The sequence below is a fragment of the Lasiodiplodia theobromae genome (genome assembly GCF_012971845.1).
Source record: "Lasiodiplodia theobromae strain AM2As chromosome Unknown scaffold_3, whole genome shotgun sequence".
In the NCBI taxonomy this organism is placed as follows: Eukaryota; Fungi; Ascomycota; class Dothideomycetes; order Botryosphaeriales; family Botryosphaeriaceae; genus Lasiodiplodia; species Lasiodiplodia theobromae.
In genome coordinates this window covers 675603-702110 of record NW_023336519.1, presented here as the reverse complement: position 1 = coordinate 702110, position 26508 = coordinate 675603, and the positions used below count along the sequence as shown (strand labels likewise).

At 53.0% G+C, this 26508-nt stretch overlaps 4 protein-coding genes across 4 annotated transcripts; all 4 read left to right on the top strand.

Annotated features, from left to right (window-relative positions):
- Positions 1-126: 126 nt before the first annotated feature.
- Positions 127-15049, top strand: LTHEOB_1165 (Von Willebrand factor type A; the record flags this gene model as incomplete). Its single annotated transcript, XM_035508429.1, has 2 exons — positions 127-7430; positions 7501-15049. The coding sequence occupies 2 exons, from the start codon at positions 127-129 to the stop codon at positions 15047-15049; spliced, it is 14853 nt and encodes a 4950-aa protein (XP_035367512.1).
- Positions 15050-15840: 791 nt separating this feature from the next.
- On the top strand, positions 15841-18267 carry LTHEOB_1164 (Nad-binding protein; the record flags this gene model as incomplete). The annotated part of the gene is made up of 6 exons (XM_035508418.1): positions 15841-15908; positions 15962-16337; positions 16390-16611; positions 16664-17950; positions 18009-18201; positions 18251-18267. The coding sequence occupies 6 exons, from the start codon at positions 15841-15843 to the stop codon at positions 18265-18267; spliced, it is 2163 nt and encodes a 720-aa protein (XP_035367511.1).
- Positions 18268-20192: 1925 nt separating this feature from the next.
- Positions 20193-21921, top strand: LTHEOB_1163 (MAPKKK cascade protein kinase regulator ste50; the record flags this gene model as incomplete). The annotated part of the gene is made up of 2 exons (XM_035508407.1): positions 20193-20653; positions 20700-21921. 2 exons carry the CDS (start codon positions 20193-20195, stop codon positions 21919-21921), a joined length of 1683 nt encoding a protein of 560 aa, XP_035367510.1.
- A 664-nt stretch (positions 21922-22585) lies between these two features.
- LTHEOB_1162 (Methyltransferase type 11) lies at positions 22586-24157 on the top strand (the record flags this gene model as incomplete). Its single annotated transcript, XM_035508396.1, has 10 exons — positions 22586-22636; positions 22694-22731; positions 22820-22908; positions 22962-22984; positions 23037-23151; positions 23210-23236; positions 23302-23324; positions 23405-23833; positions 23903-24069; positions 24118-24157. The coding sequence occupies 10 exons, from the start codon at positions 22586-22588 to the stop codon at positions 24155-24157; spliced, it is 1002 nt and encodes a 333-aa protein (XP_035367509.1).
- Positions 24158-26508: the final 2351 nt, after the last annotated feature.

Sequence of the window (26508 nt, the reverse complement as noted above, 5' to 3'; positions counted from 1 at the left end):
GGCCACCCAGTACTCAAGAAATTATTTTGGCTACTGGGAAAGCATGAACCAAACACCAAATCAACCCTCGCCGCCGCGCAACTTTTTTCCTACCCCAATTCCTGGTTACAGTTCCGGAGCGCGACCATGGAATGCGGCTGGGGTATCTCTGCGCTTCAGGCGCGCCCCGACGGGGTCCCCGAGGAGCTGCGCTCCCTCCTCCGCCCGAGCTCTAATCGCGACTTCCTCGCTGACCTCGCTCGCGAGTCGCTGAATCCGCGCCACACCGATTACCTTTTCGCGCTTTTCGAGCCATTGTTCGTCGAAGTCCGCGCGCTGTGGGCTGCCTCGTATCCTTCTGTCGAGATCATACCCGCCTATGCCCGCATATTACAACTTGCGCCATACCTTTCGGACATTGCTGAAGCTATCCTTTCTCGTGGCGCAGACGAGATCGCTTCGGCTTTGCAATATGATGCCTCCAAGGCTTCACAGACCACCGCAGACGATCGCATGGTCGACCTTCTTCTTGGACTTTTCCGCCTCCTCGTAAGCGATAACGAGACCTTCGGCCGGTCCATTCAACCATTGTCCCTACAATCTCTGCTCGCACACCCGAATCGAACCGTCCGATACCTTGCCATTCGCTGTCTTTGCCTGTATCTACATGCTGCAGATGCGGCGCAGGAGGAGATGATATCCAGATACGTTGGTCAAGAGCCCGTGAGCGGGAACTGGGAAGGCAAGACAATTGACTATCGGTTCCTGAGCCTTTGGGAAGAGAAGCGGTATGCGGAGGTGAAAAGGAATCTTGTGGAGGCCCGGTCGGCGCGAGAGGCGTACCTTTCGTCCCCACAGATTAGCAGAATAATCACGCAGAGTGATCTTGGCCCTCATACCGCTGAAATCCATGGCGTTTTGCTTCCCCGATCAGATGCGCCTGTCACTGCGGACGGCGTCCAGCTTATTCCGACTGGAACTACCGTGCGGAACCTCACTTCTGTGGCCAGAAGTCTGAACGGTGACAAGCCTGTCATGTTGACCGGCCTTGCTGGTTCGGGCAAAACGCTGATAATCCGCCATCTTGCAAGGGAACTAAACAAGCTCGAATCCATGGTGACCTTACATCTTAACGAGCAGAGCGATGCTAAGCTCCTTATTGGCATGTATACGACTGGAAGCACCCCCGGCACTTTCACCTGGAGACCCGGTGTTCTCACTACCGCGGTAAGAGAAGGCCGGTGGGTGTTGATCGAGGATCTGGACCGTGCCCCCAACGACGTGATCAGCACGCTTTTGCCGCTCATTGAATCCGGAGAGCTCCTCATTCCTAGTAGAGGCGAAGTTGTTCGTGCCGCCCGTGGCTTCAAGATTATCGCAACGCTTCGTACAACACTCAATCTTCGTGGGGAACAAATTATCCCCGGTGCCGGCATGATTGGAACGCGTTTCTGGGATCGCATTAGCATTGAGATGCCTCGCGAGGGAGAACTTGGAGAAATTGTCCAGCGCGCGTTCTCCAACATCCCGGAGGCTTTAGTACCTCAGATCATGAGCGTCTATGGGAACCTCCAGGCTTTGTCCAAAGACAAATCCTTCACGGCCAGCAAGTCTGGCATGATCAGACCTGTTACTTCGCGCGACCTGTTCAAGTGGTGCAGTCGAATTAACCCTCGGAATTTGGACGATATGTTTCTCGAAGCAGTCGACTGTCTCGCTGGAAGCCTGGAAAACGGACCAGCCCGAGAGTTGATTGTTGCCTGCATTGCGCGGGAGCTTCATGTTGATCCGCAGAAGAGGGACCATCTGATCTTGCAGCGTACAATCGCGTACAAAACAAATGATACCAGCGAAGTCACCATCGGACGTGCTACCCTGAAAAGATCTCAACGCAAGAGACGTGCAGACCGAAGACCGTTTGCTGCGAACGACCACACCTGTCGCCTATTAGAGAGAATTGCGGTTGCTGTGGATCATCAGGAGCCCCTTCTGTTGGTTGGTGAGACCGGTACCGGCAAAACCACCGCTATCCAGCACCTGGCCACCGAGCTTGGCCGGAAAATGGAGGTATTCAACTTGTCGCAACAAAGCGAAAGCGGCGACCTGCTAGGTGGCTTCAAGCCTGTCAATCTCCGCAGCATCATGGTGCCGATGAAGGACCGCTTCGACGATCTCTTCCTGTCAACGTTTTCCCAAGACAAGAATCGCCTCTTTCTCAATCAGCTAAACGAACATATGGCGAAGGGCCGCTGGAAGGCCGTTTGCAAATTTTGGCAGCAGGCTCTCCGCATGGTTGACGACGCGGTCAAAGCCTCCAGGTCTGACGCTGCACCGCAAGCTGATGAGAATGACCAACCCAAGAAGAAAAAGCGCAAGGTCGAGAAACAACCCAAGCTACCTGCATCTTTCTCGCAATCCGAATGGGACGCTTTTGCCAACGATCTCAAGCTTGTCGAGTCACAGATTGCCAACAAGTCCAGCGCCTTTGCTTTCAAGTTTGTAGAGGGCAACATTGTCAAGGCTGTCAGAAACGGCGATTGGGTTTTGCTCGACGAAATCAACTTGGCTGCACCAGACACTCTTGAAGCGCTGGCTGACCTGCTTACCGGTGGCTCTGGAGGCAAGCCATCCATTCTCCTGACGGAGACGGGCAATGTTGAGAGAATCGAGGCACATCCCAATTTCCGTGTCTTCGCAGCAATGAACCCTGCAACCGACGTTGGAAAAAAGGATCTTCCTATGGGCATCCGTTCTCGATTCACGGAGCTGTATGTCGAAAGCCCCGATCGCGACTTCAAGAGCTTGCAAAGCGTCGTGGAAACCTATCTTGACCAGTACCTGCACAAGGACCGGAAGATTTCCGCAGATGTTGCCAACTTGTATCTGCATATCCAGGCCTTGAATGCGGAGAACCGACTGGTGGATGGCGCAAACCAGAAGCCTCACTTCAGTTTGCGTACGCTCACAAGGACACTAATTTATTCGTTGGACACCGCGCCGCTTCATTCGCTTCGTAGAGCCCTGTACGAAGGCTTCTGCATGAGCTTTTTGACGTTCCTTGACAAGTCTTCCGAGGATCTAGTTGCTGAGGCGGTTGTTAAATACCTTAAGCCTCAACTCGGCTCACCCCTCCAAAAGCCTACGGAGAAGGATAGGGATTACGTCCAAATACGACGAGATGATGGCCGGAGAAATCATGATTTGAAAAAGAAGGGCATCAGCAAAGCGGCAGATGATGCGAACTTTGAGAAGTGGCTCGACGCGGCCGGCAAGGATCCGCAATGGCTCCGCCAGGGCAGGTTCGAATCGTCCGATGAGGAGCACTACATCATTACCAACTTCGTTTGGCGCAACCTCACGAATCTTATCCGTGCCGCCTCGACTCGCCGCTTCCCAGTGCTTATTCAGGGCCCTACGTCTGCCGGTAAGACGAGTATGATCGAGTATCTTGCGAAGAGATCCGGCAACAAGTTTGTTCGTATCAACAATCACGAGCACACAGACTTGCAGGAATACTTGGGTACTTACGTTTCTGGAAATGATGGCAAACTCCAATTCCAGGAAGGTATCCTTGTCAAGGCTCTGCGTGAAGGCCATTGGATTGTTCTCGACGAACTGAACCTTGCTCCAACGGATGTTCTGGAGGCTTTGAACCGCTTGCTGGACGATAATAGGGAGCTTCTCATCCCGGAAACACAGGAAGTCGTTCGTCCCCATGAGGACTTCATGCTGTTTGCTACGCAAAATCCTGCTGGTCTCTATGGTGGAAGGAAGAGCCTCTCGCGGGCCTTCCGCAACCGTTTCCTCGAGTTGCACTTCGACGACATACCCGTCAACGAGCTGAAGTACATTCTTGAGAGGCGAACGCAGCTTCCTCGGTCATGGTGCGAGCACATTGTCAATGTGTACAGGGAGCTTTCAATCCTCCGACAGTCCAGTCGCCTTTTCGAGTCCAAGAGCTTCGCCACTCTCCGTGATTTGTTCCGATGGGCAATGCGCGCACCCGAAACATCACAGCAGCTCGCTGAGCAAGGTTACATGCTTCTTGCAGAGCGTGTGCGAAAAGCGGAGGAGCGTCTGGCTGTCAAGCAAATCATTGAGAAGGTCATCAAGCAAACCAAAATCGACGAGGATGTGCTCTACTCCGTCGAGCGATCACCGGAAATGCGTTTATATCAAGAGAACGTCTCTTCCGACGGTGTTGTCTGGACTCGCGCAATGCGTCGGCTTTACGCTCTGGTTGCCAATGCACTCCGCCACAACGAACCGGTCCTGCTTGTGGGTGAAACTGGCTGTGGTAAGACGACGGTCTGTCAAATGCTTGCAGATGCCTTTACCAAGCAACTCTTCATTGTCAATGCCCACCAAAACACGGAGACCGGCGATCTCATCGGTGCTCAAAGGCCTATCCGCAATCGCGCATTCCTGGAACAGCAACTGGCTAAGGACCTCGGTGAACTTTTGATGGAGGCTGGGGTCTCATTAGAAACGTCGACCACGTCCTTGGCCGACTTGCTAGCTCTCTACGACAAGCTTGTGAAGGATGAACCGGAGCGGCTCGGTACGGAATCTCGCCAGGCTATTCACACTCAACGCGTTAAGCTTTCATCTCTCTTCGAATGGGCGGACGGCAGCCTTGTTACTTCAATGAAAACGGGCCAGTACTTTTTGCTGGATGAAATCTCGCTTGCCGATGATTCGGTCTTGGAAAGGCTGAACAGCGTGCTGGAATCATCACGCACCATCCTCCTGGCAGAAAAAGGCCCTACAGACTCAAGCATCAAAGCATCAGATGGCTTCCAGTTCTTGGCGACGATGAATCCAGGTGGAGACTATGGCAAGAAGGAACTTTCTCCGGCGCTGCGAAACCGCTTTACCGAGATTTGGGTCCCCGCTTTGTCTGATCTGGACGACATTACCCAGATTGTGAAAGCCAAGCTCATGCCATCCGCAGTAGACTATGCGTCGACTATTGTCAACTTCTCACAGTGGTTCAACGAGAAGTTTAACACTTCCGCTGCGTCGTCGATCTCCATCCGTGATACTCTTGCATGGGTCCACTTCATCAACCGTTGCGGTGTCAATGATCCAGTTTTTGGAGTCGTCCACGGAGCAGCAATGGTATTCATCGACACACTTGGAGCCAACCCGGCGGCCCTGCTTGCTATCTCTGCAGCCAACATAGACCGTGAGCGCGCTACCTGCCTCGAGAAGCTCAGCGAGCTGGTCAACACAGATGCAAAGGCCATCTATTTTGCCCCTGCTGCTATTGGCACTTCCGACTCGATGCTTTCTATTGGTGACTTCGCCGTCCCGCGCATCGGCAAGGCCGTCTCGGACCCTTCCTTCTCCATGGCCGCGCCAACTACTAAGTCCAATGCCATGAGAGTTCTCCGCGCACTGCAGTTGCCGAAGCCCATCCTTCTAGAAGGTAACCCTGGTGTGGGAAAGACCACGCTTGTCACTGCTATTGCGAAGGCTGTTGGTGTGCCTCTCACCCGTATCAATTTGTCTGAGCAAACTGATCTCATGGACTTGTTCGGATCCGATGTCCCCGTCGAAGGTGCCCAGGCAGGTACTTTCGCATGGAAGGATGCGCCTTTCCTAAAGGCCATGAAGAACGGAGAGTGGGTTCTGCTCGATGAGATGAACTTGGCCTCGCAGTCTGTGCTTGAGGGTCTCAACGCCTGTCTCGACCACCGTGGAGAAGTTTACATCTCTGAGTTGGATCAAACCTTCCATCAGAATCCTGGCTTCAGGGTGTTTGCAGCGCAGAATCCTCACCACCAAGGAGGTGGTAGAAAGGGTCTCCCCGCTTCTTTTGTCAACCGTTTCACTGTGGTTTATGCCGATGTCTTCAGGCTTGAAGATCTGATCACCATCTGCAAGCAACAATTCCCGAACACCACTGAACAAGACATCGAAACCCTAACTGGATTCATTTCCGAACTGGACGCTCAGGTCTCGAATAGGAAGTTCGGAGCGCTCGGCAGCCCTTGGGAATTCAATCTGAGAGACACTTTGCGGTGGCTACAGTTGCTCACCTCTCAGCAAGGTCTCCTCCCAAGTGGCATGACCAGAGATTTCTTGGATACCGTTATTACGCAACGCTTCAGATCAGACCACGACCGAAAATGTGTTATCGGCTTGTTCGAGCAAGCAACCAAATCAGCCGTCCCTGAGCGAGCCTACTTCCACAACTTGGGCACGGATCACCTCCAGGTAGGACTCGGGCTGCTCCCTCGGCATGCACTCCTCCAGCATCTTCCTTCGAGGCATAAGCCGAGAAAGTCCCAGCTTGCCGCCATAGAATCTATGATGATTGCGGTTCAGCTCAACTGGCCTGTCATTCTTGTTGGGCCACCGGGCTCTGGGAAAACTAGCCTCGTCAAACAACTCGCCTCTGCTGTGGGCGCCGAGCTGGTCACATCCTCCATGAATGCTGACATCGACGCTATGGATCTCGTTGGTGGGTACGAGCAAGTCGATCCGTCTCGACAGGTGCTCCGTTTCCTTGAAAAGCTCAGTCTGTTCTCGCGTTCTTCAGTCATTCAGAGCCAGATTCAAGGGGATTCTGAGCTTTCTTCTCTCTTTCTCAGTCTCATCCGCCTTTCTTCTCCAGTCGATCTCTCTCAAGTCTCTTTTGCTGCCATTCATCAAGTACTAACACAGCTTCAAACACGGGACGGCCGTTCAGAGGCCCGCGAACTAACAATTGAAGCTGAAGCACTCGCAAAGGAGTCTGTCACTATTGATCAGGCCAGGTTTCAGTGGGTCGATGGCCTTCTTGTTCAAGCTCTAGAGCAGGGCAAGTGGCTTGTGCTTGACAACGCCAATCTCTGCAGCTCTTCCGTCCTCGACAGATTGAACGGTCTGCTTGAGCCTAACGGATATCTGATCATTAACGAGCATTCGACAGCTGATGGCGAGGCTAAGATTGTCAAGCCTCATCCTAACTTCCGTATATTCATGACGATGGATCCACGTCATGGAGAGCTCTCTCGTGCGATGAGAAACAGAGCCGTTGAGCTTTTCTTGCTTCCTACGTCAGATGAAGATGCGGGCAGCAATGATCAGCTCAACACGTTCGCCTTTGAATCAGCCATGTACAGATTCCGCCATGTTAACTTCCTCGGCCGTAACCGTACCCTTGATCAAGAATCTACCGATTCTCTTGTAGCTACTTCGCTAGATCACCTGTCCGTGGAAGATTCAACTCGCCTTGGAAGCTTCTACCAGCAGCTTTCTAGTGGCTTGTTTGACATACCTGTGGATGCCCGGCTTGAGGAATCTCTTCAAGCAAACATGACTTTCTTTTCTCAACTCCCACAAGAGTGGCTTTCCAGGGCAATGGAGTTGATGAGTGGCTCTACAAAGCTTATGGGGATGGGTCAAAATTTTATCAATGCGCAGGTCAGTGACCTCGCTACTCCTAACGATGAAAAGGATAGGTATGCTGATAGTAGATCCGCGTATATAGACAATTCATCCTTTGAACAACCAATCCCTCGTCCAGTACAGCCAGGCTGCTCGTTCCGACACATCTGGAGTTCACAACAACGCATACTTGCTCGGAGGACTATTCGATCTTTGCCTGGACTTGAAGAAAATGCAAATTTTGCTCCAGCAGGCATTGGATCAAGCCAACAAAGTCAAGATCAAAGATCGCACGAGGCTTGGCAGGAGCTTGGTGCCGTCAAAGGCGGCTTCAAAATCGAGCAAAGACCCGTTTGCGGGCGTGGGACCATTCTTGCAGTTCGTATTCGATACACTTGCTGCATGGGTGCTCGATGTTCTGCAGGGCGGTTTCGTTGATGAGACTGTGCTCGACTCGATCAAACCCATTGGCCAGTTCTGGTTCGATCTTCACAGCCTCACCAACGCTATGGCTATTGAAGATGCCGTTTTCCAAGTCTATCTCGCTATCGGGCACCAAAACTTCTCACCACTATTCTCTATTCAAAATCCTCAGGTAGCTGGACTCCAAGAGAGGCTGGTGAAGAGTCTCGCCTCTCTCAAACTTGATAGCCAGCTGTCGACCGGATTGAGCATGGAACTGCTCTGGAACCGCTTCAAGCCTCACACTCCACCCACCTACGATGGCCTTCTCAATTTGCTCAAGCTCGAGGATTTGGCGAACCGGTTCGACTCTTCGGTCTGGCTTGCTGATGCGCCGTTGACGGAGCTGGCACGCGTGCGATCAGCGCTGGCTGGCGCTATGCAGATTGCGCGAAGCCAGGATGTTGACGTCAGGGAGCTGATTGACGAGCTGGAAGTGGCGATTACCGACATTGAGAAGGGAGTCAGAGAAGGCAAGGAGGCGGTCAAGCCGTGGTTCACAGAAGCTTTCGAAGGTATCTGCCAGTTTTCGGACTTGGCACAGCTCGCCGGTGAGTCGAAAAATGATTCGACCACTTCCACCATGACGCTTTTGGCGCAAAGACCGACGAGAACTACGCCATTGACGGCGCAGAGCTTTGCTGAGGCCCTGCTTACACGGATGTCGACGTACCTTGGAGCGTATGGAGATGTTGGACCTGTTGCGCTGAAGGGCGGATTCCATGTGAAGTTGTTGAAAGACGTGGTCGATCTTGACGATGCGACTTTGGCACAGATGGATCTCCTGAGGTCTGAGATTGATGTTCTGGGTCAATCCCTCGTCAGCCGCTCCGGTGACCTCCTTCAGAACCAGACGTCGGTTCTTGCCGGTGTGCACCAACGTATCCTCAAAGAAATCGTCCAGGCACATTCAGAATTGTTGGACCAGGAAACGAGCACCATTACCTCCATTGAACTACGGCAAGACCTTCCAGAGGACCACCATCTTCGCACTGGTCTCAAACTTCTCCAACGCAGCCTCGAATATGCCACTGACCCAGAGGCGAGCAATGTCAATCCCAGCCAAGCCTGGATCAGCCTCGCCATTGCCTTCCTCTGGCTCTACGTTCCCGATAGGCCTTTCGATCCCGCACTTCGCCCGCTCGTCGAGCGCAGTCTCTTTGGAACTCACCGCGATGCTCTTAACGCCAGCCTCACCGCGCTATGCAGCTTCGAACAATCCTTTACCGGTCGTAGCAAAAACCTACGCACTCGCCTTATCGAGCAAGATATTGCGACCATGGGAATCGAACCGTCCGTACCTGCCATTGCGAGACCGCCACAGTCGGAGCTCGCGCAGTTGTCAGGTGAATTCGGCAACCTTCTGAGGGTACTGGATGGCTTGGTCAGGGCAGTTGATGCAGGTGAAGCGGGAGCTTTACGTGATGCGACTCTGGAGATGAACATACAGCAGATTGTCAAGAGGCTGACGGAAGGGTACCGTGCGTATGACGATATCACTGCCCCAGTCGTTACGTTCTTGCACTGCTTGAGGGTTGGAGTCCTCCTTGCTGCCGCTGATGAAGGACCAAATGCTGGCGCTGGCATCTTCGACTACGTTTCTGCGCACACGCCATTCTTTGGCAGAGGCTATAGCGCACTGGTGCCTACGTCTGATGCTGCTATGTTCGGGAAGGCTGGCCCCGTAGACCTCCGCTGGCATGCATTGAGCGCTCTTGCAGTCAAGTTGAGCGTCCAGCCGGAGAAGACACCTTCAATCAACGAGCGAAACCTGATTCATGACATCTTCCGCAGCTTTTACGAGCAGTGGAAGGAGAAGCTCGAGGCCGATCAGGAGAAGGCTGCAGAACAGTCAGGCCTTTATCGGTTCAAGGGAGGTCTGGATGTTGAAGAGGAAGCCACTGAAGCAGAACTGCAGAGCCTGTTCCCCGATTACGAGCAACAAGGCGATGCTGAGGATGGCCTCGCTGCACCAGTCGAGTCACCGCAGGAATTGGCCCGAAAGCTGGCGGTCTGCCATGCTGACATCTTCGTCAACCGCAAGAACCCCATAGAGAGGATCACGGCTTTGATCAAGCAATCTACAGAGTATGTCAGCAAGATCGAAAGCAGCAGTACAAATGGTCTTGAAGCGTCGCTTCCAGCAATTTTCCTGGCCCTCAACAAGCAGAGCGAACATCTTCTCCAGGACAATCCCTCGCCTCGCTACTACAACTTCTATACTGACGCCAACGTCAGCGAGGCCAAGAAGCTGGTTACTCTCGTTCATCGTGTGCAGAAGCGTTTCCGCCAGATTCAGGAAACCTGGCCCGAACACGCTACCCTGGCTGACGTTCTCCGGGTATCCGATGAGCTGCTCACTTTCCGCCATGTCGAGCCCGTCGCCAAATTCCTCACCAAGGGTGAGAAGCTCCACGCATCCATCTACGAATGGCAGCAAGTTGCAAGCAGAGAGTACAGCGCAGCGCCGTTGTACGACGAGGTCACGAACCTGCTTGTCAGCTGGCGTCAGCTTGAGCTCACGACGTGGGCGCGCCTCTTCGACATTGAGGTTGAGAAGGCCAAGGATGATGCGAAGGCATGGTTCTTCGTTGCATACCAGACAATCATCGCAGCGACTGAATCACTCAGTTCTGGGGCTGCGGTGGAAAGCCATGCTGAAGAGCTCTTGAGGACGCTGGAGGATTTCGCTTTGTCCACGACGGCGGGTCAGTACCACGAGCGTATCAGGCTGCTCGAGCAGTTCAGAGAGCAGCTTGCGTTGAGAGAAGTGGATGAGCCGTCGGTCAGACCTGTTCGCACCGCTCTCGACAACTTCATTCGTTACTTCGTGCGTTTCGCTCAGCCAGTGCGTGATGTCATCACCAAGGGCCGCGCTACCCTGGAGAAGGACATGAAGAACGTTCTCAAGGTCGCCAGTTGGAAGGACCGAAACATCGATGCGCTGAGGCAGAGCGCAAAGACGTCACACAAGAAGCTCTTCCGGGTCGTACGTAAGTTCCGGAACATCCTCAACAAGCCCGTCGACGCCGTGTTGAAGCAGGACCTTCCTGAACCCGCAAAGTCTACACTTGCAGCCGCCCTAACTATGCTCCAACCGACCAACGCGACGGTTGACACGGCTGCACTACAGGTCTGCGAGCAGTATGTGCCTAGCTGGTCTACCCGTCCCTCTAGATTCAAGGATCTTCCGACCACTGTCAAGCTCATGCACAAGATGGCGCAACCCCGCAAGAACGGCGATGCGGCCCACGACGGCGCCGCCTACATTCAAGAGTTCTTGGACAATCTCGAAACATCCATTGCAGAGCTGCAGAAGGCCACACCTGCGGTACTGACGGACGACAACAAGACTGAGGTCAAGCACCTGAAGTCGCAGAAACGCAAGCTGTTCGCCGACACGCTCAAGGAGCTGCGCGAGATGGGCTTCCGCAGCCACGTTGGCGGCGACGTGTTGGAGAAGCAGGATGGTCTGGCCAAGGTGTTGGCGCGCTTGCCCACTCTGCCGTCGTCGTCTGACCACGACGGCGTAGCGAAGGGAGCAGAGGAGTACCTGCACAAGACGTTCAATCTCATGCAGCAAGTTCGCGACGTTGCAAGGGAGCATTCGGGCGATCTGACCAATGCGGATGTCGCGAGGTCCATTGGTAGCTTCGAGAGCATGCTACACGCCGCACTCAAGCAGCGGGAGGTTGTTGCGAAGGTGCTAGAGGAAGAAGAGGCGCTGGAGCGGACCTTCGAACAAATCACGGCCGTGTCTTCTGCGGAGGTCAGGCTTGGAGAGGCGTCGACGGGCGTAGAGCGTGGTGGCTTGCCGTGGATTCCCCCGATGCTGAAGGTTGCAGCGCACATTGTCAACGCTCAGGCTCAGCTAGGCAAGATCAGCGTCAATGAGGTTGTGGAAGGACTACAGTCCAGAGCACAGCTTCTGGACGGACTGGTCAAGGAGACCGATGGGCTTCCTGCCCTGCCGAAGGGTCTTTCGTCAGCTGCGCACGAGAAGCTGGCCAGCCGTATCCACGATACTCTCGAGGAGACCAAATTGAACGTCGCCAAGTGGATAGAGCAGCACCCTGCTCTCCAAGCCACATTGAAACAACTTCTCACGTGGCTGCAACTCACAAACACCACCAACGGCGCCATCATCGAGAATGCCAATCAAGAAGATGCTACCGCTACGACTGCCTCCATCGTCGACCTCAGCACCAACCTCTTCTCCACCCTCGATGCCATCCTCGGCTCCATCCAAGACGTCGAAAAGTCTCACTCCGCACTGCCCGACACGACGGAGTCCCCATCCTGGCTCACCAACGAGACGGCTGCCCTGGCCGCCGCCTGCAAGGCTCTGCACACCCCCCGCATCACCGCCGCCCTGCGCGGCGGCGTCCTGAACCAGCTCCGCAACCTGGCAGCAACCGCAGCACCGTCACCCAGCGACGGTCTGAACGCCGCCTGCGCCATGCTAGCGACGCTGTCACCCCTCATCGCGCAGTACCGCGCGACCGTGGCGGGCGTGCGTGCGCGCTTCGCCCGCCTCCACGCGGCGCAGGCGCGCCTCGCGTACCGGCTGGCCAAGGCGTTCCTGGTCGTCGGCTCGCGCGGCTTCTGCACGCCGTCTGAGAGCGAGGGCGAGGGCGGCAAGGGCGACGACGACAAGCTAGAAGGCGGGACGGGCCTGGGCGAGGGAGAGGGCGCCGAGGACATCAGCAAGGACGTCGGCGAGGACGAGGACTTGACGGAGCTGGCGCAGGAAGAGGACAAGTCGAAGAAGGAGCATGAGGAGGAGGATGATGCGGTGGATATGGGGGAGGAGGAGATGGAGGGGCAGATGGGGGAGCAGAAGAGTGAGGATGAGGAGGAGGATGGGGAGGGGGATAAGAGTGGTGATGAGGAAGAGGATGAGATGGATGAGGAGGCGGGTGAAGTCGATGATTTGGGCCCGAGTGCGGTGGATGAGAAGATGTGGGATGATGGCGGGAAGGACGAGGAAGATGAGAGGGACAGAGAGGGGAACGAGGAGTTCGGTAGCAAGGATCAGGACGAGCTGGCCGGCAATAAGGACGAGGAGCAGCAGAAGAAGGAGAAGGAGAAGGAGGGCGAGCAGGGTGAACAGCAGCAGGAAGAAGAGAGCGACGAGGAGCCTGAGAAGGGTGCGGAGGAGGAAGAGAGGATCGGTGGGCCGGATGAGCAGGAGCCGGTCGATCCGCACATGCAGGAGGGAGAGACGCTGGATCTGCCAGATGACCTCAACATGGACGATGATGACAAGTCCCTGGGTGACGACGAAGATCTTGGCGATATGGACGACTTGGGCGATGCAATGGATGAGGACGAGATGCCGCCGGAGGATGAAAAGGGGGATGCGGATGATGGCGAGCCAGAGGAGGCGCCTGTCGACCTTGATCAGAAGCCGGAGGAGGTTGAGGAGATTCCTGACGAAGAAAAGGAAGACCAGGCCGTCGACCCTGAGGAGCAGGAGCAGCAAGAACAAGTCGACGAAGGCCAGCTCAAGGGCGCCGATGACAATGCACAGAACGACAAGACAGAGGACGACGCCGCTGCCGAGACCGGTTTGGGCCTGGACGCGCATGATGACAAGAGAGACGATCAGGACCAGACCAGCGGCGCTCAGCGCGAAGACGGTGCCGAAGGCGAGGCTTCTGAAGAACAACAGCAGGAATCAAACGAGCAGGGCGCTCGTGGCAAGGCATCGCAACAAGACGCTGTTGGTCGAGACGACGAGATGCAAGACGCCGCCGAAAGCCAGCCGTTCAAGAAGCTAGGTGACATGCTCGAGAAGTGGTACAACCAGCAGAAGCAAATCCAGGACGCGTCGGAAAAACAAGACGAGAGCCAGCAACAGCAGCAGGACAAGGACGTCGACATGGCGGATGCGGACTTCGAGCATCTACCCGACGACGAAGCTGAAGCTGACACGCAGGCCCTAGGCGCTGCCGAGGAAGACCAGGCGCGTGCTCTCGACAGGGAGATGGCGCAGGATGTCAACGATAAGGCTGAGCTCCCTGAGAATCTCCCGGCTGAGGTTGAAGACCAAAACGAACAGCCGGAGGACACCCCGATGGAAGATGTCGATCCCAACCAGCGCGACGCGCCCGCTCAAGAGCAAGACCAAGAGCAGCAGACTGGCGGCCAGCCCAATGCCTTCATGGGCGAGCCAGGCGACCGTACCAACGCCGAGCGCGAGGATTCACTTCAGCCTCCTGACCTTTCCGACTCCGACTCTGAGGTCGACGAAGTCGACCGTCAACTCTCATCTGCCGCCATCACTGACGACGAGAACGCATTCCCACGTTCGCTTGATGAAGCGCGCACTCTCTGGCAGCACCACGAAGCTTCAACGCGAGCCCTCGCTCAAGGCCTGACGGAGCAGCTGAGGCTGATTCTGGCGCCTACGTTGGCGACCAAGATGCGTGGTGGACACCGCACGGGTAAACGTCTCAACATGAAGGCCATCATCCCGTACATCGCGTCGCAGTACAAGCGCGACAAGATCTGGCTGCGACGCTCCCTCCCATCCAAGCGCGCGTACCAAATTGCACTCGCCCTCGACGACTCCAAGTCCATGTCGGACGGGCGCGTCAGCGGCCTAGCATTCGAAACGCTGGCGCTCGTCAGCAAGGCGCTCAGCACGCTCGAGGCGGGCGAGATGTCGGTGCTCCGCTTCGGCGGCGGCGTCGAGGTCGCGCACCCCTTCGACAAGCCCTTCGCGTCCGAGGCCGGCGTCGACGTCTTCAGGCGCTTCGGCTTCGACCAGGAGCGCACCGACGTGCGGGAGCTGGTCAGGCGCGTCATCGAGGTCTTCAGGGACGCGCGGCTGCGGGCGAGCGGCGCGGCGAAGGAGCTGTGGCAGCTCGCCGTCGTCATCTCGGACGGCGTGTGCGACGGGCATGCGGACGTGGCGAGGCTGGTCAGGCAGGCGCAGGAGGAGAGGATCATGATCGTGTTTGTGGTCGTGGATGGTGCTGGCAGCGGCGGCGGTGGTGGTCCTGCTGGGGCTGGGGAAGCCGGTGGTGCGGCGGTGCAGAAGCAGAGCAGCGTGCTGGATCTGCTGGACGTGAGCTTCGTGGACGGCAAGGTCGTGAAGCGGAGGTATATGGACACGTTCCCGTTCAGGTGGTACGTTGTGGTCAGGGATGTGCGCGAGTTGCCGGGCGTGCTGTCGACGGCGTTGAGGCAGTGGTTTGCTGAGGTGGTGGATACGGCGGGCTGAAAGGAAATAGAATAGAAAGGAAGGGGAAAACGGAAGGAGAGTAAAGATTGCGTGTCTTCGCGGACTGGAGGGCATTTTCAACTGGAGTTGGGGTCTTGTTTCTGTGTTTTTTATTGTAATGAGGTATAAAAGTTAAATGTTTATTGTATTTGCTTGCTTCTGCTCTCTTCTTTGAAACTTCTATCCAGACTGGGGTTAAGACTTTGCAGCAAGGAATTAGGCCAGCATAGAGAACTTGTATCTCGACCATCACCAGGACATAGATGCCTGCTATCAGAAACTAAAGGAAGAGGAAGCTGGGGTGGATTGAAAGTTTATTTAGCCGAGCGAGCTAAGCGCCAGGCACGACGGTCAGCTCAGGGAAGGGCGACCGTCTTGAACGCCACACACCTCAGAACGTTGTTGAGACGGCGGGGGAACGACGATCCCGAATCCTTCAGGAAATGTGCGTCCATGTCGGTGACGCAATGCTGCATCCGGATCACGGATTCTCTGCCCACAAACAAATCTTCCCGCCATTCTCATTCCAGCCTAGCCCAAACTTGGAATGCAGTGTTGGCTTCAAAAATAGTTTTACGCGTATGAAGGATCGCCAAGAACATTAGGAGTTGCAATGAGTCGCGGAGCCGCAGAAGATATCCTAGTACACGCCTATCAATGTGTTGCAAAAGTTGGGGGCCAACGCGAAAACAAGGTTGTGCCCGGCTTCAGGAGACGACCCTGCGACTTTCTCTCTTCTATGTTTCCCTTGGACTCTGGCTTTCTCCACCGATGCGACTGATGCAACCACCATGTTTTCGAGCCTCAAGTCCAACTTGACGCGGCGTCGAGACCCAAGGGCTCATCTCGAGTTCAGCCGGTACGCTATGTTTTCTACTTGAAAGATGCCATGTTGCTGATCATCTCGTGAAGTTTGGCGAACCCTGCAGTTGAATCCAAAGGCTCTGTCGAGAAAGCCGAAGAAGGCAGACGAGACAGCACCGCCAAGTCACTCAACGGTGTCGACGGCAGAGATGCAGCCGAATCATGGTCGCTCACAAGAGCAAATAGTGAAATGCCCGAGGAGAGAGAGGCCACTCGAGGAGGTACTAGCTGGTGGAAACAAGAGATGCTGGTGGATCGCAGTCTCTGCGGCATGGCCGCCCTCACCTCCGCTTTTGCGCTTACTATGCTCCTTGTCTGCATCTCCACCTCACCGGCCTTCTCCGAACATGTCAGGCAAAACCCTAACTCTACATCAATTGCCTTCGAGAGGGGCACGTGCAAGTCAATAGAGCCCGGCTATCAAGTGTGACCAACCACCTCCCGCACCTGTCTACTTAGTCCTGACCACCGCGTAGGCTCTGAAGTTCCTAATCAACGTCGCATCAACCATGATCCTCGGCATGTCAAATACGTACCAGCAGCTTGCAACCGCCCTGCGAATCGATGACCTTCCATACATGCTGTCAAGATTCGGCGACTGCCGTGTAGGCACAAACTCGCCCTTTGCCATCGACTACAAACGCACAGGTCGCTGGCAATCTTGGCTTCGCTGGTCGTTCCTCATACTCACTTCTATGGTACCCTATCGCCGCTTTGTTCCGCGTGAATAAACCCACTGACCCGTCGCAGCCTATACATTTGCTTGCCAATTCTCTCGTGGGTACATCGACCTATCGAACAACCCCGAAAGTGTCATACGAGCCCATTGCGAACATTTCGTATTGGTATACCGACATCGGCTACTACATAGAAGACTATTCCCGCTCCCTCGCCCCCAATACTGCTTGCACAACCGCATTCGAACAAGGCTCTCTCAAAAGTCTGGCGGCTAATAAAACCTCCACGCTCGACGACTGGGAGGGGTATTTTGGAGACACTGATGCAACTGGAAATTCCGTAAAAATCTGGTACGACGAAAGCCAGTGTAGCGAGAGAAATGCAACTCACTCGGCAAATTGCACTGCGACTTACCTAAGGTGCCTCATCACATCCGGATCTGACGATGGAGGCGATTGTGCGCTTGTACTGCGCATGATGCCCGCCTTCATCCTAACAGGATGCCTGCTGGCCAAGGCTATCTATATGGTCCTCACCATGCATGCCTCGCGTGGCCAAGTCAAGTCACATCTTCTAACTTTTGGAGATGTGCTTGTTGCTTCTTCGCTATATCCTCGACTTCAGGTTCATGGCGAATGCATGACGGGCAAAGGAGACTTCCACCGACGACAGATCAAGCATATCTGTCACAAGCACTGTAAGGATCCAGAGCCATCGGATACAGGAGAGGAGCTGGGCCACTGCCAAAAATGCAAAAAGTTCAACCTCGTCTACAACCATACGAAGCTACCGTGGCCAACGCTGGCCATGAAACGGAAGAGAGCTTTCCTCGGGACACTTGGCCAGACTGCATTGACCCAGATTCTTCTCTTGTGCATCATGTCACTCGGATCTGTAGCATGGTCAATCATGTTTGGTATTGGCGTCGGCGGTGATTGGGACATGATGTACAACAGAAGTAACCCGAGAAGGCCATACGTCAGCCTGGCAGCATATTTTTCCAAGGGCAATCGGCTGGCCGAGCTGGCGCCTAACCAGATCAGCAGCGAGATCGCTTCCTATTTCATCGCCAACGGCCTACAGTTTGTCTACTCGACTATTTACCTGCTACTCATCTACAACCTTACCCTCATCTCCATGGAGTTCGACTGGGGAAAGCTTGAAAAGTATGGTGGCCGACTGCGCTGCACTATCGTCAAAGGCCGGCCCTTTAATCAATCTTACTTGTTCCAGCTTCCGAAACGCATCCTCATCCCGACCATGACCTATAGCATCATCATGCACTGGCTCCTGGGTCTCTCGATGCAGGCGGAAGAAATAATATATGAGACGCCATACCAATCCTTTTCAAAATACACGGTAATTCGAAGGAAAACTCAAATTCAATTGATGGACCTGACTAAGCGCTCACATGCAGGCAACGTGCGTGCCGAATGGTCTTTTCGGCTCCACTGCGATGCTGATCATCATGACCATCGTTTGCTGGCGCACCTTTTCGTACCGTCGCGAAGGCTTCATTCCGCAGATGTACGGGTCGATCAGGGTGCTTTGTGCGTCCACAACCCGCCTGGAGGAGTTCAATGACGACGGGAATATTAAATGGGGGGATTGTAAGTGTTTTTCTATTCATTCTCAATCTCTTCATTTATCAGTCTTCAGTCTCCCGCTACCCTTGACTGAATGGCACCGCATTAAAATCAATATCCCCCGTACTATATTTCCTTCCTGGGAAAGGTTCCTTGATACTCCGCTGTGTACCATGAGTCTATCTTGAACACATCTTCTCCAGCATCAGAAAGAAGATACTAATCAATTTTCTGTAGTGGGACAAGGAGAATTGTTCCGACGTGCCGGCGTATCGTCTGGGCCTGTAGGAAAAATTGTTCCCAACGAACTTTACTCGTAGTCAGCGCGCAGCCGGCATCCGACACTGTAACCTCTACATCCCTGTATTTTCTAATTATTAAGGGGATGCCGGCTGGGTAATAATACATTGCGTGAAGGTTCTTTAAATGCGCCGCAGAAAGTGCAGGAAAAATACCAATACAAAGTTACGGCGGCTCGCCCGTCTCTGGCACCATGAGATCCCAGTATCTCTTTCACCCAGGGACATAGAGCGTCGAGAGCGGCCCTCCTTGCGGCAATACGATGTCATGAGTGTCCGTCCATGTGTTAGTGCTTCCATGCCTTCCAATATCGCCCATTTTCATGTTCGGCGATGTCGGCGCTGACGACGCCGAGTGACTTGCGGCCAGAGAGCGGTAATGGTGGGGCCATTGCGAGCTCAGATAGGGATACTTTCCCTATATATATACTCTTTGAATCTGGGGATCAGAAGGGGCGCAGTAATATTTCTACTGGTTTGATTGGATGCTGTGTATGATGTGATAGGTTGGGCGGGGATATGATGGTACTGGTGGTGGGAAATATGAATTAAAAGCATTTTGATTGGGCGCATTGGGTGTATGACTCTTATAAGAATAAAGTCCGTGATTGCTAATTGTTACATCTTTGTTGTCGTTGAAACAAAGATATGACAACTAGTGCTTGATGCCAAGGCGGAACCTTCCCCGGACCATCATAAGTAGCGCTTACAAGGATCAACGTACAGAAGGGTCACATTACAGCTGAAGGCTGGCGCGAAGGATTATGGGGCTATAGAATACGCGATGATATCTATGGCATAGCAAATTCTCTGTGAGGAGCAACATAAGTGAATAGCGGAAGCTGTCGCCTGGACGTAACTCTATTATTGGTATTCCACATCATTTACGTACGAACACCGCCCCAACCATCCATTAAATGAGCGAAGAATAAATATGCGCTGTCCCTCAGCTGAAATACACCCCTGTCCATCTGTTTCCGAGTTTCATGCGGAGGCAGAATCACCCCCCTTATTGAAACTCATTACAGATTTTGTAGGTAGTAGAAACTAGAAACTATCGCCTCAGCTGGACGTGAATGTATCTTTACAAATTTCACATTTACATCTGAAAAATTGCTTCAACAACTTACTCGCTCCTGCAGGTGTCTGGCATGGCAGGTGTCTGGCATGGAGAAAAACAAATTCACGCTAGTCCTCGGCAGCAACACATTCCCGTAAGCGCCGCGTCAGCAGCCGATAGATTGCACCAGAAAGCTTTCGTGCGATGTGATAAGCATGCTTTCTTTCTTGTACAGTGGCAGGACAGCCTTAACAGAACCTACGAAATGTTAACAGCTTAAGAAATGTGTGCAGTCATTGCGGTATCTGAGGTGCGTGGATGGTACAGCCCTCTCATAATATTCGCTGGGCAGCCTCAAACGTGACCTTTCTTTAAGCACGACCGAAATGGGCAGGTGTTACCCGATCTTCTCCGTCGCCACGGTGCGAAATCCCAAAAACGGATGCTACCCGGCCATTAGAACCCAGCTGAGCTGAGAATATCGGAGCGCCAAAGCTTAGCGAGGCTGACTGGCTGCGTATGGCGTGCAGAAGTATGCGGCTGAGTCCTTCTCAGCCTCGTGTTAGCTGCCACTGTTCGAAAGCTCATAAGCAAGAGGCACCCCTTCCGAATGATCTCATGGACATCTGAAGCAGTTCACTCCCCCTTATCTTGACATGGCAGATCCCCTCAGCATCGCCGCAAGCATCGTTGGCATTGCCGCTGCCGGCGCCAATGTCTCTCTCACGCTCTACCAGTTCGCCGACGCGGTAGGCCCAGCCGCCAAAGATGCGAAGCAAATAGGAAACGATATTTCCCATTTTTGCGCCATTCTCCACTTGCTCGGAACCACGCTCGAAGAAGCGGACGTGGCATCGATCGCGCCATGCGCAAATGTTGCCGAAGAGATGAACGAGAGGTGTCTGAAGATGTTCATCGAGATCACCGAGCTTGTACAAGAACTTGAACGATACATTGGCCATTCCAGAGACAACAATTCCAAGTGGACCGAAAGGATCAAGTGGGCACTTTCAAAGCCCAGAATTTTGTACCTCCGAGCAAGCATCGGATCTTACAAAACCACCCTTCATCTCATGCTGACGAGCCTCGATTGGGCTCGACGAATAAACAAGCGCAGGTAAATTACCTCCGCAAAAGAAATTTGTCCTTTACTGACGTTTTAGGACGTCAACTATTAGCGCTGTTGGTCCAGGGAGTGACGCGCAGCAAGAGGCTCTTGTCAATAGCTTGGAACTTGCACACAGAGCCTCCATTGCAGATCTGGCGGACCTTGAGAAGCAGGTTGCTGCACAAGAGCTTACTCTACTTGAGGACTACTTTCAATTGTCTCCGATGGACAAAAGCGAGTATCCTCCAAGCTCCCACACAACGTCCTCTTCCAAAAAAATATCCCCGTTAGTCGAATCTGTGCGAGAACAGCTGGAGAGTCTACGAGAAAGTAGAGCAAGAACCCTCATCTTCAGACTTTCGAAGGGGATCCATGATTCCAAGCTCTCGAACGTACCTGTAAGAAATTCTCTTTGGCTGTCCTCTGAACAGCTCAACCTGAGGAGATGGCGCTCTTCAGCGTTGCTCGATAATCTGGACGCGCCGCTCGATGGATTACCTTCATCGAGCTCATCCGACTCCAGGCACTCGCGACGGACGACCCAAATTTTCGATGGCATTTTTCAGGCTCCATTGCAGCCGAATGTTGAAACCCGCCAAGACAATTCCGACAGCTCAAGTCTTGAAGACCTCGAAGATACAACGCATGTTGAGATGACTGTTGGATACTTTTATGAAGCAGCTGAAGCCTTTCAGGAATGGATGGGCAATCTGCCTGATCTAGAGCGGGCAGAGGCTGCGAGAATCTTCCTGGACAAAATGGCAAGCCCCACCCGCTTCCACCATTCACTCGTCCAGCCATCGGGCGCCCAAGGAGATTATGAAAACTCTAGTTTTCATGGGGAATCTCCAACTTCGAGGGATCCAGCCGTTCATTTCCCAGCTCTGACGGTTTCGCCATCGTCTTCACCACTGCCGCCACCATCTCCTCTTACGGATCCAGTCTGGGAAGAGCCTAATTCAGATCTATCATATCCAGAAGAGAGCGAACGATTCGAAGTTTACAAGAACTGCCGCGTCTCCGTCGATGATCCTGCTTACAAGATCTTACTGTCCGGGCTCAAAGAATACGACATCGATGAGGACTGGAGGCAGTATTCTTTATGGGCTGTGTCTGGCGATCACGAGCATTGCCTCGATTTAAACGAACGGCCATTGTCCCTTTTCAAGCAGTCTTCAGATCAAGGCCACGATAAGCCTAAACTGGTGATCCGGAAGGTCAGCGCTGGCTCGGAGAAGAATTCATCAGCAACGCTAGTCCCGGGGATTTGCGTGTAAGGGGTGTGTTCACGCTTGATCTGACGCTTAAAATCTAGGTGTTGTGGCAAACTTTTCTTCATACATATTTGAACCAAGCCAGCACCCGAGTTGTGGGACGATAAGTACTTTGTAGAGATCAACCCAGTGCTTTTTCTTTTTCTTTTTCTTTTTCTTTTTCTTTTTCTTTTTCTTTTTCTTTTTCTAGAATGATTCGTTAGATTTAAGGAAAGCAAAATGCTGGGGCGGTATCTGTCTAGATTGTTTCGAGGCGAGTAATCTTTCCTTTCCTTTCTTTTTTTTTTATGTCTGGTCAGTCGTTGCATCGCACATTCAAGAGGATGTTTTGATCCTAACATTGAGTCCATCGCCTGTGTTGACATAAAAAGATGCCGAGTCGTGAGACATGATCCGATCCATATTAAGCCTATCCATGTATTTGTACTCCCTTTTGCGGTGTGTTTCCGAGGATCCACGCAGGGATTTCGTCGGATATGTTACGTTGGCCCACAGGAGCATCGGACCTGCCAACTCAAGCGCATGCGGCACAGCTGCCTACTTAAGTGAGCAGGTTGGGGCGACCGCCCGCCCGGGTCGAGTCTCACTCCTTCCGACCTTCTCGTCGCGTCCTTTCCCAAACAGTAAACCGCTTTCTACCCGTAAAAGACTCCTGGGACAGCCAGCCATGTGTCACCCGACCGAGAATCCTGCCCCTCAGCACATCGAGGCTGAAGACGTAAGTATTTGTCATTCCTTGTGCAACATGGTACTGACAACTTGGCCTTTTGACTAGGTAACCGACGAGACGGATTCTTCATACGAAGAAGACCTGTGCGTCCATTCCCCACAATTCACCCCCACATACCCCTGCCACTGCCACGCGAGATAGCAACGAGGTTGTCTGACAACGCTATCACAGGCCGAGCACGTCGTCACTGAGCTCTTCAATCACGGACTACGAATACGAAAATGGCCGTCGGTATCACAGTTTCAAGAAGGACAGCACAAGTATGGACTCTCGCTGCATATCTTGCCATCTGCTACTAATGCTACCTTTGTAGTGTACTTCGCACCCAATGACGAGGTTAGCCACCACGGCGTGGAAACTATCAAGTATGCTTATATATGCAATGCAGGATGAAAACGACCGACTGGACCTTGTCCACCATATGATTACCCTCCGCCTCGGCGGCAAGCTACACCTGGCTCCAATCAAGAAAGACGTGCAGGAAGTTTTGGATCTTGGAACAGGTACGAGCGCGGTGGCCCTACAAGATTTACTGAGCTTTTCTCATACAAAATAAAACAGGAACCGGCATCTGGGCAATTCAGATGGGTAAGAAACCTCAACTCCGCCACCAAACAAACAAACGCCAAACGCTAACGAATGAACGACCGCAGGCGACGAATACGAGAGCGCAAGAGTAACAACTCCACTCCCCCAACCTACCCACCCACCCACCCGCCTACAAACCCCAACTGACCTTCCTCCGCCGTCCACCAGATCCTCGGCAACGACCTCAGCCCCATCCAACCCCCGTTCGTGCCGCCCAACGTACGCTTCGAAGTCGACGACATCGAAGACGAATGGACATACACGCAGAAGTTCGACTTCATCCACGCGCGCTACCTGCTCGGCGCCGTGCGCGACTGGCCGGCGCTGGTGGCCAAGTGCTTCAAGTACCTCAGGCCCGGCGGCTGGATCGAGCTGCAGGACTTCACCATGCAGGTCTACTCGACCGACGGCTCGCTGGCCAAGGACTCGTACCTCACCCGCTACCTCACGGAGACAACGGAGGGGATGCGCACCATGGGCGTCGAGCCCGAGCCCGGCGCGAAGCTGGCGGGCTGGGTGAGGGAGGCGGGGTTTGAGGATGTGCATAATGAGCGGTTTTCGTTCCCGGTTGGGAGCTGGCCGAAAGATAAGACGATGGTAGGTTGAGTGTTTGGCAGGAATTTGTCACTGTGAAGCAGTGGTGGCGGTTGCTGATTCGGGCCGCAGAAACAAGTTGGTTTGTTTAACCTTGCGAACTTTGCGGACGGACTGGAGGGATTCTCCATGCGCATCTTGACTGGCCTTAGGGGATGGAAGAAGGAAGAGGTTGAGGTGCATGTTGCTGAACTGAGGAAGGAGCTTAAGAACCGGGCCATACATCCGCAACATGATATGTGAGTGCATCGGACTGAACAACATAGTGCATTCGCTAACAAGATCAGGTATGTTGTCTACGCACAAAAGCCGTTGGACGCAGAGTAACACTGTTGCACTATCAACGCATTCAAGGAGGCAATACAGATCCCAGCCATTCGAATCCACGTTTGTATATACATCCTCATATTCCATCATCATACTCTTTCGGCCCAATCATACGCGTGTAGTAGCAGATGTAAAGATGGTTGAGGTCACAGTAACTACGGATCGTGCAGTTGGAGATGCGGTTGATGCACCTGCATTCTGAGCAAAATCCCCGCTCAGAAATACCACGAGAACGGCAGCATAGCTGTTGGGTGTTAACAGATACGAGCGCTACCGAAGAACTGATGTCACTTACGCAGCTGTTGCAGCAAAGACTTCTTGACGCCTTGCATTCGTGAGCAGCGCCAAAGATCCGGCAAAGGCAATCGTCAACCCACACAACATCCCAAGCCGAGCGTTTTGTGATTCCACGAAGTACAGTCCGAGTACAGCACCAATTAAAAATATGGCAGCTAAGATAGAACTTATTGCGCTGACTACTCTCTCAACAGTTTGATGCCTTACATAGTCAACATATTGGCCGTTGATTTTTTCCTGGGTGCATGTCAGCCAATATTTGCAGTCTCAAAATGTCAGGTGAAGTACTCGAAAGAGAAATGCAAGCTTTCCTTCGAAAAGCCTTGTGAGGCGATCCGATTCAGGGACTTTCCTCAGAGCGCACAGATCTCGCTCATTCTCCTCACTCAGATGTTTGCTGAGCCTGTCAGTAATCATGGTCTCCGGTGAGGCTCTCCAGTTCGCGCCTTTGGCAAAAACGTTTCGGGTGGCCTTCAGTGCTCGACGCTCAGGAGAAGTCAAAGACAAGACTTGATTGAGTCGTATGAGCGCTTCGTCTGGGTCCATTCATCATCGTCAGTGATGAGCTCATAGGAAAATTAGAGACGAAAGCGCTTACGGTATTCTTTGACTTTTTCTCTAATGCCGATCACAAGACTCCGGATTTTTACGGCTTTGACCTCGCCATTATCCGCAGCTTCATTGAGAGCAGCCCAATTGCGAACATAGGCCCGGGTTGACAAGTCATGGTCGCATTCGTCTTCTAAGCCGTCCAGTCGAGCTTCAAGAGAGCTCAACTCATTTTCAAGGTAGAGAAGGTTCCGTGCTGAAGTTCGATCGAACCTGCGAAATATGGTACCGGTTTTGTCCGGGTCGTCAACAAGGAAGGCTGAGAAACGCGGATAACCATCAGCAAATTCCCTCCACAATCTCTGCGCCTGAAGATCCTGTGGTTCGTTGCCTTGCTCCACCTCTTCCAAAGTCTGCGCGTAATTTTCTGCTTGATTCATGGAAAAAACGGAGAATCTGTCAAAGTTGGTAAGAGAATTTCGGTTTAAGTTATTTTGAAATGCAGTTTCTTGGTTAATAGCATTGAAGACGGATTGTCTGGTTGCAGTTGTATGCTGCTTGCCCTCCCTCAGCCCCGCTGCTACTATAACGCATGAACTCATGCGGTCATGGGGTCTTACAAATGCAGACTGCGCCACTGCATAGCCCGGGTACAAGACAGACTTGGCGATCTAGCCTCGTTGGGAGTCACACAAAAAGTCCATGTGCAGCTGATCAAGGCTGTAAGGTAACGTGTCGAGGCACACTCAAGACTCCTTGCCGGCCCCACTTCAAACATCAGCTTCAATCTTTCCACTCATTCTTCGATCGCTTAATTTGGATGAACAGTCTACACGCGCTGCGTCACTGTTGCAACGTAGCGCATGGTCGGCATATGGCGAATGCGCTGACCTTTAAAAAAGTAACCTTTGCCAATTCACTAATGATGTCTTCGGACTGGAAACTTATCGCATTAACCCGGGGTTATCGCGCTTCCTGATTCTAATCCTTTTTTTTTCTTCCTTTTCCTTTTTTTTGTTTAAACAGTTCAGAGCGTCTTGTACGTGCGATACGTGACGATATACGAATATAATCTCACTATCATTGGAAATGAGATTGCCTGCGCGGCATTTTCTGCAAGATTAAGCAATCCCATAGCCATGAATGGCAAGACTTAGTTCCTGGCAAAATCTAAAACTATCGTGGACCTTGGGAGCCAACGGTTTCCCCAAGGATTGTGTCTTGCATCTTACATTCGAGAAGTTCCCACAGGAGCACTATATGGTTTGAACCCCATCTTCAGGTCGAAGTTCCAACCTTGATGTTGCGAGCAAAGCCCCGGGCTAATCAAATGGCATTTTTCTTTTCTTAGCGGTGCATTAAAACAAAGACAACGAGTCCTACGGAATTTAGATCATAGAAAATTAGATAGAAGACTACTGATCTAGCTTACTTTGATGATATAATTGGCCAGTATGTAGTTTGTTAATACTAGCAGTAATAAGCTGTGAGAAAATATGCTTTTT